The 15,343-nt window shown below is 44.1% G+C and overlaps 1 protein-coding gene across 1 annotated transcript in view; it reads right to left on the reverse strand.

The window, feature by feature from the left end:
- HIBCH (3-hydroxyisobutyryl-CoA hydrolase) overlaps positions 1 to 15,343 on the reverse strand; it is a 671,455-nt gene that overhangs the window by 538,234 nt on the left and 117,878 nt on the right. The window contains exon 6 of the mRNA XM_069225902.1: positions 9,086 to 9,138. Coding sequence (XP_069082003.1) covers positions 9,086 to 9,138 — 53 coding nt within the window. The remainder of the gene's footprint in view (positions 1 to 9,085; positions 9,139 to 15,343) is intronic.

Raw genomic sequence — 15,343 nt, forward strand, 5'->3', positions numbered from 1 at the left:
AACCCCTAAGCGCCGATTGTCGAGTCCTGGGTACAGCAGGCAGGGTTTGGCACCTGTTTCATTGTGGAGCAGGAATGCAGTTTTCGAGCCTTGGGTCTTCTTTGTTGCAGGCCTTCTTGTGTCCTTGGAATCTGACCTGCAGGTCTAGGGGTGCCCACTAAATAGTGCATTTAATGGGTGTTTAGGGGAGTCCCTATAGTGACCAACACTCACTATGTGACCACTTCCTGTGGGCAGAGGTCACTTTCCTAACCCTGATTGGCTATTTTCGTACCATGCAAGATGGAGGAAAATGAAATGGAGAGGTCACCACGCATGCAACACGTTAGGGGTGATGCAAGCTGGGGGTGGCCACTCCTCCGGTCTTTTGTGCATTTTCTTGCCGCTGCTCCCGCCAATAGTGGGGAGGTTGCAATGGGGGAGGCCATCTGCTGCTAGCAGCAGGGCTGGGGGTTGAGTTTCAAAGGCAGTAAGCCCTTTGAAGCTTGCTGGCAGGGCAGTGCACATTCCTGAGGGAGGAAGTGTAACACCTCTGCCCAGAGTTTGTTTTCTAAACCCCAAGACCACGGCTCTCAACCTAGGGTTCCAGAATCTTGTCTGGTGGTGGCAGGCTGGTTGTGACCAGCCAGCAACCATGCCAGGGTTAGTTAGCTTTTGCAGGAGGTACCCCTGGGTACATTGTGCAATAAATCCAGTATTGGTATGAGTTTGGATTTATTATTCTGAGTTGTTTGATACCAAACATCCCAGGGTTCAGAGTGTCCCTCATGTAGCTGTGAAACTTGTACATGCCCCGTGTCCAGCATATGTATTTAAAATGGCTGCTCTGTTCACCTTCTATATCCCAGGTTTGGCAAGCACAGAGTAGGAGCACAGTGTTCCTGCATCTATGCCCACACATGCATTATAGTGCACCCTGCCTTAGGCCTGGAAGACATGCCAGAGGGGTGGCATGTAGCGTATAGTGGAAAGGGCCCACATGCCGTGTGTCATCTCAGCCCGCAATGGCAGTGCTGGGTGCACTTGGATGCATGGTCCCTGAGGGTGGCACATTCTGTGCTGCTGCCCTCAGGGACCTACCCTTAGTACCCCATGCCCTGGGTACCGAAGTACCATTTGCTAGGGGCTTATAGTGGCAGCTAAACGTATTGCCAATTGTGTCAATGCATCACAACAGTTTTGGGAAAGAGAACTGGCCTAGGGAACCTGGTTAGCAGGGGCCCTGGGCACTAAATTTTGAAACCACATCAAATATCAGGCAAAATGTGGGCTGCTGACCATGTCATAACGGGCCCTTTTTCACACTAAGAAGTATGTTTACTCTTCAAAGCAGAAATATACCTTCAGAGACACAGACAGTAAGGGACTTTATGGACAAAAGAAGGGAAAGGGAGTAATGAAGGTCCAAGCATGCACACTCCCAATACTATCAAAAAATGCAGAATATGCTGTTCCTATTTACACTCCAGGTAAACATCACTAGTGTACTTCGATAAAATACAGGTCTATAGTAGGGGTGGGAGGAACTCACGGAGTTTCACTATGTTAAATTCCGTGGAGATACATGAAAACTCAGCGAGATTCTGTGGATGTTCTGCGAAAGGGTAGAAAACAGCACATTGTGCTGCTCACTCTGATTTTTAGCACCAGGAGCTCATTATGTGCAAAAAAATCAGCACAAATGGCACTATGCGGCGTGCCATAGAGTGCTGTTGCTTGAGTTGAATTTGCTGTCACCTGAGTAGATTTTCTACTTGATTGGCAGCTTTCTCACGGCAAACAGTCACAACCGTTTCCAGTAAAAACAGTCTCACTGGAAGCCCTTCTAGCATCCAAAAATCACGTTGGAGGATGCCAGTTCTCCCTTGCACTCACCAACTTATCGTTGGTGCGCAGCATGTGACAAAAAACTCTGCCACACGGCGGCTGGCAGAACTCGATGTTAAAAGCATTTTTTTTTTTTTCTTTGTTTATTGGTATTTTTTCTTGATGTTATAAGCATAACGCGGAGTGGCCAAATTGCTGCAAAACTCTGCAGAAAGAGAGGAATTTATCGCCCACTCTTAGTGTATAGACTGAACAGGTACCTGGCAGTGTGCACAAACATCTTCAAACCAATACATGTTGGGTTTTCCATGATCCAGGGAATCCTAAGGCACCTGATCCTAAAGGGGATTAGTTTGGATATTTTAGGTTCAGAGTATCTCTGCAATTCACAAGAGGTACATCTCTGTTTCAACACAAATTTGGTGGTTTGTGTGTGGTTTTCCATGATCCTCTGAATCCAAAGGGGCCTGATCCTCAAAGGGATTAGGTTGGATATTTTAGGTACAGAATATCTTTGCAAATGACAAGAGGTACACCTCTTTTTTCAACATGAATTTGGTGGTTGCTAAATGTCAGCTCACTCCTCTAACTGAGTTTAAGTCCCATCTATTTATAGATTAGGGTCCTGACGAATTGCTGTAGATCATTTGACTAAATAAAGGGCAAGAAACATGTTGATGAGTTGTAGAAAATAGGAACAAACATTACCTTTCTTTATATACCACTACGTTCTTATTTATTAACTAGGACCTCCAAAATAATAATTAAGTTTGGGTAGCTTAGTTAATTATATTTCCACTTTCCTCACCAATCTACGAATTCTTAAAAAGTCTTTCACCTTCGAGTAAACATCATTAGCGGCCCGAGAAGTAAAAGAACGCCGTTTTCAGGGGCCGTGCTGAGCATTGCAGCACCAGCCAAACGAGGAGCTGCCCAATGATGAAGCATGCCACTCTTTTTGGTGGGTGAGGGCTCTTTCTGCGAAATTTAAATTTTTTCACTTACCTGTATTTTACCTAGGTACACTAGTGGGGTTTACCTGGAGTGTAAATGGGAACTGCATATTCTCCGGTTTTTTTAGTAGGAGACTTTAGACAGAAACAGTAGGAAACATCCCACAGAAACAACCCCATTACACTGCTTAGATTGCATGACTGTTTAAAAATAGAGTGTTTACGCAAGTCAATTGCCGAGCATCACAGCATGAATCAGCAAGAAACTGGAAACCCCCCCACTGTCAATGATGAAACGGACATTCAAGTACAGCAGATAGTACCCTTCCACCTCAGTGCAAATTCAAATAAAAAATATACACGAAAGGCATTTATCTCAATAAAATTAAGAGGCCAAAATGAAGGCAAGCTTTTCACACTTGAAGACCCCAACATCCAATATACCTGCGTTCACAATGTACCAGTCTGATCCTGTACCTTGCAGCATTAAAAGATCCTTTTGAAACTTGTAAACTAACGAATACACTGCAATTATTATCCAACCTCATACATCGACTCTCTTTCCGTGCAATTTCATTTGCAGTCTTACCTCTGCAGAGATCTCAAGTGTGATATGTCCACGCATGATTAACTCATTCCGTCCTGGTTTTTCACGTAGAATTCTGGAACTTCCAGTATTGTTTAAGCCATTACAAAAAAAACCATCAGACAGGTCCTAGCTACTCATGCGTGTACCTGGGCAACTTGAGAGCTTTGCCTGTCATGCGCGCTGGGTAATCTGGAAGTTCAGGTATACTGCCCAGGACAGCAAACACCTTTTGGCCCATCACCCATCTCTTCACTCACAGATGGCACCTTAGTATCCACGCAAACTACCCTTTAGCTTGACAAATAGGGTGGCTGATTACACTACCATAGCACTACATTCAGAAGCAGTTTATTAGCGCAAAGCGCTCTGTCCCTGGTGCAATCTCTCTGTGGGTTTTTAACCATGCCCATGTCATGCCCATCCGTTTGGTTGGTTTGCGGGCTGCCTTTTGAAATTCGCTTGATTTAATTAGTGAAAGGCATGCATAGGTCATGCCTTTTCCAGTGTTTAGCCCGCCTCAAGCATATCGACCAACTACTGAAAACATACGAGGTTCCATGCTTTCCGTATAATTTCAGGACTACTTTTCCTCTTTATTTCGTAGGCAGGGTGATCTCGCTGGGCAGTAGTAGAGTGCTTTGCATGACATCGACCCTGCTAATTGGATAATTGCAATTTTTCAGTTTACGTGGGTAATTGCACTTTTGCCGGTTATGTGGATAATTGCACTTTTGCTGATACGTTTCACTCTGAGCGAACATCTGTTTCCTTGCAAGAAAGGTCCTGTTATGAGCTTACAAAGCTAATAGCTTTAACTAGAGCAAACGCGAGACCCACTGCATTGCAAATGCTTGTTTTTCTTTTACGTTGGCCCTTTAGTGGGTTCTGGAGGCTCATAGTGGTATCGAGTGTCAGAGGCATATCAATTACAACTGTCTCACTCAGAGGCTGATACGCCAATAAATTCGCAGGGAGAGCAAACCGAGCAGAGCCAAGTTTCTGGCTTGGCTCTAAGACCCCGTGCATGAGCCAAAACGAGAAAATGTTTGGCAATTAAATCTTGAAGTAAACATGACGGATAAATAGGATAACGCCATTTGCAAACTAATGCAGAAGTCTTTCACTTCAGCCCATCACTGCATCTAAATTAATTTGATCGAAAACAAATTCACGGAAAACATTCATGCCCGTCTTGACAGAAATGCCACAAGTGAATTATGAGCAAAGTGAGTTTGTCTATCCTATGTGTCCCAGATTAAAGGTTAATATCAAATAAAACATGCTTATGATTACTAACTGGGGAGAGGTTCTCTACAACCTCATCAATGTAATGCAGGAAAATTAGACTCCACTCCCAAGAAACTGCAACAGTAAGCAGTTTCCAACTATCGGCAAAACGGACGTTTTCTGCTGAATGCCTTCTGTCTCAACAACAAGTTTGTGCAAAGCTTTCAATGGTGTTTTAACCTCTCTTAGGACGCACACAAACACAAAAGGTTATCAGGGTTTTGAAATGATGATTTTATTCACAAGCATCAACAATACTTTGATTGACAATGTTATTTCTCGCTCAGAATAACCTCACTTATGTGAAAGCGGGAGAAGGTCACACGCACGCATTTCTCTTCTCTATCTCAGATCACAGAGGTACTGTATACCTTGAAATGAGATTCAATAACCTCAGACCTTATTATGCAAAGAAGGAGAGCTCACTTTTGAAGTGGTGGTGCTTTTAAAGTGGTTTATACAACACTGTGCTGTAAGAGAGAGAGTCTCGCCATTTAAGTTTAGAAAACGAGTAGCGACTGAGCAAGCATTTTCGCTCGTATTTTGGCTCTGCCAATGCTTGTTGATCTATTATTCAACCAGCAATGGCAATGCCAAAACAGGGAAAGCCTGCGACAACTAACAAGTGGTGGGGAGGAAACAGGGACCCATCTTGCACTGGCGAGTCAGGAGATTGGCATATAAGGGTGAACCAAAGAGTGGCACAGTGGAGAGGTTATCACAAGGTAAAATCCTAATTGAACTTCCCAAAAATGCCATGGCTCTAACAATAGCACAACCAACATCAGGCGCGGCCGTCCTTTAGGGCAGAGGAGCCACGCCCCCTCCACCTTTTGCCTGTCATGAAGAGTGCCGGTCAGGCTGAACAAAGATCAACCTGACAGACACTCTTCATGTTCAGGTCAGGCAGCCAGGAGCGAGACATGTGCAATTTGCGCAGACTTCTGGCTGCCTGAGGTGAACTTTGCTGGACCGAAGAGGTCACAGCTCCTGTGGGCGTGACCTCCTCGGCTCAGCAAAGGTGCCTCGAGGCCCTTCCCCGGGTAATGGGGGAAGCGTCACCCATTGACTTCGACCTGGGCGCTTCAGGTTTAAGCCCTGAAGCGCCCAGGGCGAGTGTCAATCAGTGACACCTCGTCACAGAGTGGGGTGGGATCAGCAGTCTCACTGACCCCATCCCACTCTGGGACGAAGTTGGGACTGCAGCCTTCCCTCATTGGCTGACCTAAGGTCAGCCTGCGAGGGAAGGCAGCAGTCCCAACCCACCTGGGACCTCTGAGGCTGAAGGTAAGTGTGTGTGTGTCTGTGTAAGAGATCTTTTTAAATGAATGTTTGGTGTGTGCACGTATGCTTGAATGTTGGCGAGTGTTGTTAATGGATGTGCGTGTGTTTGTGTGTGAAAGAATGAGTGTGAGTGTGCTTCCCGCCCGCCTCCCTCCTAAAACTGCCGGCCGCCACTGACCAACATTAACATTAAAAAAAATGCCACTAGCCAATGGCCCACACATCTGTAGTGTAGGTATATGTGCACTGGTAACATGAGGTCTCTTACATACAGCTGCTGCTATCAGTAGGCGAGGAATAACAGGAGGGAGCAGGATGTGGGGGAGTGGTGATGTGCTTTCACTGCACAACTGTACATTTGAGATACGAACATTACAGCCGCTGCTCTTCCCTCACACCCAAGAAGCGGGCACAATTGGTTCATATGTATGCACCTTACTTCAGACCTGCCAACTCACATGGCGTCCCTGTGCAACATACGATATTGGCTCCCATCACATCTGGTGAGAAGCCAATATCACAGGGTGGCAGAAAACGAGCTGAAAATGAAACCACTGCAAGCAGTGGTTTTCATCTCGTTTTCGGATGCTTTTAACTGCCAGTGTTTATTAATGGGTGTGAAAACACCCCGGGACATTGGCAACAGCCTCAGGAAGATTATGGTTTTTCTCCAACTGAGGAGGGGGTTTGGGGCTGGGGTGGAGGCTAAAGTGCCTCTCAGGTCTACTCGATACGAGGCCACGCCCCCTTCAATACCCTGCCCCCTCCTCACACTGAGATTTTTGTTTAAGTTGGCAGGTCAGTTGCTTAACTGGGGTACTGTTACTTGGACATACTGCGTTAATGCAACTAACCATGCACAAACCGACTTGGAGTAGGGAAGCTCCCCATTTCCCTCCCAGTGTGCTTGACGAACAGGACCAAAAGAGAAAGTGAGACAGTTCTACGTTTGTTAGGTTGATTGTGCCAATAAGGGTTAAAATCATAGTGCACCGAGATCCCCCCCTTCCAATGCCATGGACCCAGAAATGGTCGGAGTTGAAGGGAGAAAATTATGGTCTATTTCAAACGGGGTATTTTCAACAGCCATAGGCAAAGAATGAATATCTAAACATAAAATAAGACATCATTGGCAAAACGTTAAGAATAAGGAAAAGAGAGAGAAATTCCTTCGGTAGTATTAGCACATCTAAATAAGAGTCTAAAAAAGCCCGAACCACCAGCAAAAAGGTGCATTCCAGGAAGCAATTTAGACTTGGATGGTCTTCTTTAATGGCAGAAAAGAACATTAAATCAGGGTGTACCATTGATATGTTAAAGTAACTGGTGCAAGAAAGGATACTGCCATGCACATTTTTTATCTTTCATTACCGTACTTCTAAAAGTACTGTGTTTATGCCACTTCAGGTTTGCTGTATATTTCATTAATGTGGATCAACGGCAAGTACATTCTGAGAAACAAACTACATTTAATTTATCATGTTTTATTTTCACCCTTTATAGTGAAATACATTGAATTCCTCACTTCTTTCATCCAAGAACTCTCACTTTACATTAGAACTTGTTTTTGTACGATGGGCAAGTGATGTTCCATTTCCAATTGTTTCAGGCTTACCATTTGATAACTCCAAGCAGAATATTTACTAAGAATGAATATGGGGTTGAGAGAATGTGCATTCGTGGGTAATCTGCACATTCCCTAGCAGGGTCAGACAGTGGAACCAAAAGTAGCCCTGGCAAAAGGCTCAAACCAGCACCACTCCCTAACCCTCCTTGTGATGTCTCTGTCTTTCCATGTAGCCATTGTCTCTTTCTCCTTTCTCTCGCCCTCTCTGATCACTTTCTTTCTAACTTTTCCCTCCTTCCCTCCCTCTTTTTCTCTCTCTCTTGAAGCCTCCCACTGCCTGCTGCGATCAACCTCGGGAGGCTGGGGAACTGACAGAGGCACCAGGAGACGGTCTGGGCTTTCAAAACCGGACTCCAAGGAATCCAGGCCATCAAGGAAATACCAGGTGGAATAAAAGGTCTGTCCAGCCCTGTCTCTTAGTAGCTTCAAAGCATAGTTACTGTAAAGCCTACCACTCTGCACATTTTTTGGAGCAAATAATCCAATGTCTATACATTTACATATTAACAGCTGGAGTGGAAGAGTAAATCACACACAGGCCTAAAGAAAACCAGAATTAAACACTGCCAAAAATCAGATTTGATTTTAATATTTCCAGATGCTCTATAGTGTTTAAAATAATTAGATCGTGCAACATGCTTGTAGACCCTGCACATGTAATATAAGCATACACAAAGGAAGACAAAATTAATATTTTAGTGACATCCCTGAACAACAATCTCAAGCAGAATAATCTTAGACTAGTCTTTTTTGCTTCTACCTTATAGAACAACGCTACATTGTGTTGGCCACTTCAGTAGAAATAAAAAATGACTCATTCTCTCTCACTTTCTTTTCTTTGAATGACATTTTAGTTTGTGGTTGTGCAGGTGTTTATCAATGTTTAAATGTTTACACTGGTTAAGAGAGTTTCCCTTTCAGTGGTGTTTCATCAGTAATTATAGGTTTAAACCTTAAACGGGATAGCTTAGACATATTTCCAATGTGTAAAATGTGCTAAAAGCTTAATTTGGTAGGTTGTGAAAGAAAATAACTACTTCAACCATTTTAAGTATATGCAATGGCATGTTTTTAATGTTCTTCTAACTTCCCTTTACTGCACCTTACCCCTAAACCATCGTATGCAGTATGCCAGCAGTATGCTGAGCACGTCTCAGTTTATGGCGCGGAGAGGCACTGCATGGACCACTGCCGGGAAGATGCCCAAACCAAACATATAGGAGCAAATTAGGCTCAACTGACTGCCCCTATCGGCTGAAGAGACTGAAAGTCCGGAAAAAACGCATTTACCTTGAAAAGGCTCACAGGTGTCCAACCCAGAGCAAAACATGCGTCGACTGAGCATGAATTTAGTACAAAAATAAAACATAAACAACTTGCTGCTTTGAATTTAGGAATATGGCGTTCATTTTGGAATTAAAGTAAAATATTACTTTAAAAAAACTTGAAAACGACACACACTTCAAAGAAATGTGCTATGAAAAGAAACACCACATTAGAAGAAGTATTTGGACTTACCCCTCCCATCGTGATCCCATCAATAAGAGCCACGTATGGTTTTCGGCAAGTACCTGTCACAAAAACACCTTAGTGAGTAATATGTTTTAATGTTTCAATTTGAACAAAGCCATTAACTGCCAAATATCAAAGAGGATCTATCAAGCATAGGGGTATGCTCATATATCTCACCTACATCTGGGTTAGCAACATTTTACATAAACAAAGGGTATACTGTGAGGACTGATCAAAAAAATAAATCAGGCCTTAAGAGTGAGCTTATCAATTGCTCAACGCCTCTAGATATAGTTTATTTATCATGAAAAATTATTTGCCACACTGTTACAAACGCCGAATAATCCACATTCCCTGTACCTTCAATTTGAAAAATATTATTTTTTTATATATTGAAAACATTTAATAACATATAATTTACCAATCAAACAAGATACTTACCTTTGGTAACAAATTATCTGGTAGACACATCTTCTAGTTGCAGACTCCTTACCTTAGAATTTACAATAGGCAGCAGACTGGATCTGGAGAGTTTTCTTCGAGCAATACCCTTGTGCGCCGTCAGGTGGCGACGGTCGACTCCACATCCACTGTTGGTGTTCTCATTGCGGTGATGATGTCGCAGTCGAGTATAGGCATCACCAAGGCACGCTGATGTCAGTTTCTTTTCATGACTTTCCAAGCCAGAAGCGCGGAGCCAAGAAGAGCCCCGAGACTAGTGTGCCAGAACTAGGGCCTAAAAGGGAAGTGCCTGTCCCTAGAAATCAGTTCGTATAGCAGGGAGGATGGGTGGGTCCGTAAGGAATCTGCAACTAGAATATGTCACTACCAGATAATTTGTTACTGAAGGTTAGTACCTTATTCATCTGATAGAGACTTCTGGTTGTAAATTCCTTACCTTAGGATAGATACCCAAGCAATACATCCATAGAGGATGGTCTGCGAACTAAGATCATACTATGAAGTCCTGCAGGATCGAATGGCCAAAGAAGCCACCTCTGTGTACCTGACTGACCAGGCAGCAGTGTTTAGTGAATGTATGCAGGGACGCCCACATCACTGCCTCGCAGATGTCAAGGATTGGAACTCTGCGTGCTAATGTAGTGGTTGCAGCTGTTACTCTGGTATAGTGAGCATGAAAACCTCAGGGGGTTGCTTCTTAAGCAGAGCGAAGCACATTTTGATGCAGTGAACGACCCATCTAGAGATTGTTCTCTTCTGCACCAGCCATCCTTTCTTCACACCCACATACCCAACAAAGAGTTGATCGCCCACCCAGAAATCTTTGGTATGATTAAAGTGGAACGCCAATGCTCTTTTTGGATCCAGACGGTGGAGTCTTTCCTCTTTACAAGGAGGATGTGGGAGTGCGTGAAAAGTAGGCAAGGAGATGGATTGGCCTACATGAAAGGGAGTGGCCATTCTAGGTAGGAAAGAGGCACTGTTACGAAGCATTACTTTGTCATGATGGACAGAGATAAAGGATGGCTTCAAAGAGTTGCCATCTCACTCACTATACAAGCAGAGGTGATGGCTAGAAGGGAGTCTGTTTTTATAGTAAGAAGCCGAAGAGGACAATTATGAAGAAGCTCAAAAGGAGCACACATGAAGAAAGTAAGTACCAGGTTTAAATCCCACTGGGGCATTATGAACAGGGTAGGTTGCAACAATGGGAGATTTAAACAAAGAGGGTTGGATCAGGTAGTCTGAGGAAAGCAGAGATGGCAGACAGATAACCCTTAAGGGTGCCCAAAGCAGAGCCCTGCTGGGCAAGATAGAGTATAAACAAAAGCACCTCAGACAGAGGTGCAGAAAGGGGATCAACAGACTTGTTTGTACATCATGCCACAAATGTATTTCAACAACAGGTGCATACCGTTTTGGTGGAGGGATACTTGGCTGCCAAGATAGCATTACAGACTTGGGTCCGAAGCTGTCAACTGGCGCCGCTCAGTCTCTGCACAAGAAGGCGGGGACTGGAGAGGTTCGCGTGGAGAACCATACCATGCTGCTGCGACAGAAATTCCTCCAAAAGAGGCAGTCTGAGTGGAGGATCGATGGCCATGCTCAGGTGCTCGGGATACCATAATCTTCGTACCCAGTCTGGAGTCACAAGAATTACTTAGGCCTGGTTTTTCTTGATCGACTTGAGATCTCTGGGCAGAAGTGGTATTGGCGTAAAGGCGTATAGGAGGCCTGAGCTCCACTTGAGATGAAAAGCATTGCAGAGCGAGTGTCACCTTGGAACTCCAACATGCAAAACAGCTGACATTGCGCATTCTCTGCGGAGGCGAATAGATCGGACCCCACTGCTGAAAGAGGCCTTGCGTCACCTCTGGATGGAGATGCCATTCATGATCAACCATGCATTGACAGCTGAGTTTGTCTGCTCTGGCGTTTAGAGAACCTGCCAGATGTTGAACGACAATTGTGAAAGAAGAAACAAAAATATAGATCTATACATTTTAACCATTGTTCAAACATTATCAATAAATTCTCCATTTTGAAATGTGCTTTCAGAATAGTTTTCAAAGACATGTTCACACTTCTGTGAAAATGGCTTCTTAAGATAAGATACAAAGATTTTGTCTTGCTGAGTTAATTATATAACACAGGTGCAAGAGCGTAGGCACACAAGGCTGTTTTAGCTCAACTCTGTGTATACTCTATAACCCTCAACTCTGAGAAACCCAAGACAATAATTGACTATTTTGCAATGAACATCCTGCCAAAGCACTCACTTGGGTGACTAGTATTTTGTAGCTAAGATAAAAGTGACATGTGTTTGAAAATTATAGCTTTTTACAATATGTAACCAGGATGTGACCTTCAGGGAGGATAGAATGCTACATACAAAATGCAATTTGCTTCAAACAGGGGCCTTGAAACTAAGATAAGATGCGTGCACAGGCCCCCTTGAGATGTCACTGTCATAAATTACTCTACTGATAAGCTTGTTTTTCCTTTTAAAATGGGATTATTATTCTTTGAAATATAGGTCTTGCAGCTGCTGGTAGATGATGAAATAATTCTTGTAATGCAAACCAGTGAGTGTTTAAACCTATAAAAGGTACATCCCAACTTAATAAGAACAAAGCTCACCCACAGTCAGTTTCTGTGTGGCTTCCGCCTTGGGCTTAAAGCAAATAAAAGTTTGCTTCTGTAGATCACCATGACTGTTATTTCCTTTCCAGGCAAATTTTGCTTTCACACCAGGGATATGCCGTGACATTCCAGCCACATCCAGAGATGCAGGGCCCCCTGACAAAGGGCCCACAACCCCACCCAGCCCAGTTTGTTGCAGTACCACATGGCGGTGGTGTTGTCCGTGAACAACTGCACAACTTTTTCTCTGACAGAGGGAAGGAATGCTTTCGATGCAAGCCTGATCGCCCTGAGCTCCAGAAGGTTTATGTGGAGCCCAGACTCCGCCAGAGAACAGAGGCCTCTGATCTCCACCTCCCCAATGTAGCCAACCCATCCCAGGAGTGACTCATCAGTCACTACTGTTAGATCTGGTTGGGGAAGGGAGAGGGATCTGCCTGTGACCCAATCGCAGTTCAAAAGCCACCACCGCAGATCCTCCGCAGTCTCTTCTGAGATCTGGACATGTCGGAGCAATTCCCCTGATGCTGTGCCCACTGTAACTTCAGGTTCCACTGCAGAGCCCGCATATGCCACCTGGCATGTGTGACTAGCAGGATGCCAGAGCCCATGAGGCCCAGCAGCCGCAGGGTCATTCTCACTGAAACCCTGGACAGAGGCTGAAACATCGGTATGATAGCCTGAATATCCTGGACCCGCCGCTCGGGAGGATAAGCCCGAAACTGGACTGTCTCCAGAACAGCTCAGATGAAGGGGAATGTGTGAAAGGGAGTCAGGTGTGACTTCAGCACGTTTAAGACCTAATTCTCTGCTAATGGAGATGGAAAAAACCTTAGACTGAAAAGACACCCAAGTGAGATTGAAAATTACACTGTCTTGGTTATGAGAGCACCCCACCAAATGGTTTAAGCACACTGGTGACCCAGCTCCGCCCAAAGGCCCACATATAAAGTGGCCCAGAGATATAAAAGAAATTTCAAATTTTTTTTATAACCCCACCAGTGTATAGTATTAAATCCTATAACCGATAGATCATCGTCCTGGATGCGTGCCTTATCTGTAAGACATAAGGCAATGCGAGCAACAACTCTTAGAACCTAACACAGTACGTGATGTAAGCACCGTCAAGAGAGGCTAGACATACCAACAAAAAAGCGTGTGTCTCCGTACTCTTATTCATCAAATAAATTGTCCCAGGTAGAAATCAAACTCCGGGCAAGGGTCGACAGCTGGCTATAGTGAACAAGAGAACGGGTTATTACGCTAAAAAAAGGAAAGGTGCTGAGGAAAGAAGGGGACCAACCGGCCTATTCTCCTACTGTGACAAGTACGGAACCCTGCTGAATCAGGGAAGCTTCACATGAAATCCGACGAAGTCCACATAAAATGAGGTGCGTACAACTGTCATGGACGCCGAGCCCGTGTTTAAGAAGAACCATGCTAGTAACACATGCGTTAGCAAGCGTGGCACGTCTTACTCAAGAACTGGGAAGCATTTTTTTTTTTCCTCCAAGAATGTCCCAATTTTTTAATTTCATCAAACTTCTTTTACCTTTGTAACTAAGCTATTCTCTCAGAGCCCTTCTCCCTACTCTAAACTTTCTTGTTGCTGCATGATTTCGACTAAGTGATATTTTTTGGAAGAAAATACTCTTCTTGCCCTTACCAGCTTGACTTAAACTGATGCATTCTATGTCTTTGTGTTGGCCTGTGTCAGCTCTCCAGGGTCAGAGATCTGTAATTAAAAAGAAGCACACAATACTTACTTGTTTCTTTCTCTTAAATCTAAATCCATAAATTGGACTCTGGTTACCTCTTGAAAGTCACAGCATGCAGTGGGACAAGTGGGCTTTGGAGGTGCCCAGAAGCTTAATTTGCACGATTGAGTGCGCGGCTGACCTGACATTAAATCAATTTGGAATTTTGATTCAATTAGGAGATGTTGAGCACATACAAAATTTGAAGTTGCAAAGTGCCAGCCAAGTACATATGAGAGAGGCATATTCCTTTTCGCAAATGAGAAGGTAGACTCCCTGGATCATCAGTGTCTCAGCCAGCCCTAAACAGGTGTGTACGGAGTCACCAAGACACACTGATTACCATGTTAATAGTAAGAGGGTGGCCCACTGCTGGTCTCCAGTGGAAGATCCTGCTTCACTTTCCATTTAAAGGGATAACCTTCATACTCTGGTCGACAGGTCAACAAGCCTCAATAGGTAAATACAGCCTTGAATATTAATGTAGGTAACAAGCATTCCGTGGGTGCAATGAAAGGGAAAGTGAGTACCCTAAAGTTTGTTTCAGGAAGATCAGAAGCACTTTTAGGTGGCTATATCAGGAAAAGGTGAACAGGGGTCCAACATGAGTCACGTGTAGTTGGAAGCGTACTAAGCCATAACTCCGTTCCCATTTTGCAAGAAAAAGGATCAAAGGTGTTTTAAGGACTAAGAGATAAAATAGGTGCTTGGGAGGCACAACAGATTAAGGAAAAGGGATTGCAAAATGGTCAAGAGGAAAAATGGTGCACTATGTGTGTATCCAAGGTTAGGTGTCATGGAATGCATCATAACAAATATGTTTAAATTATTCAAGGCTACAGGTCACAAGATACAATCACAACAACATATTAAATAATGTTCAGTACTGCAAAGCTGATAAGAGAGGTTCGATTAAGTGACAAAAATGTTTAGTATTAAGCGTAGAAAAATGCAATTTATATTAGTGGGCATGTCACTGGCTGAACAGGTGACCATGCCAAGGAATTTCTTCTTAGGCTGGAGCCCATGGAAGTACAGAGCTGGGAGGTCTCATGATTAAAGAAGCCTTAGTTGTCAATATCTCAGGGGCAAACTCACCTATAAAGAATGACCCAGAGAGTACTGGGATCCCCCTGAATGAATCCAACAGAGACAGCCGGAAGGTCTTGGCCCTTGCAGGGCAGCAGATAGAGCTTCATCTTCTTTCCTCCGATGGTGTGACCCCAAACGGTTAAGGTATGTTATGCAGAATTGTAGAGTGCACTATCATCCAGGGGGGTATCCTGGTGCTCGGCAGGTGTGAGTCTAGCTACACCTAGGGATTAGTGGGAATACCCAAAAAGCCAGGTCTTCAGCTTCTTGCTGAATTCAAAAAGTGAGGAGCAGGCTGTGATGTGTAGCT

The sequence above is a fragment of the Pleurodeles waltl genome, chromosome 3_1 (assembly GCF_031143425.1).
Source record: "Pleurodeles waltl isolate 20211129_DDA chromosome 3_1, aPleWal1.hap1.20221129, whole genome shotgun sequence".
Taxonomy (NCBI): Eukaryota; Metazoa; Chordata; class Amphibia; order Caudata; family Salamandridae; genus Pleurodeles; species Pleurodeles waltl.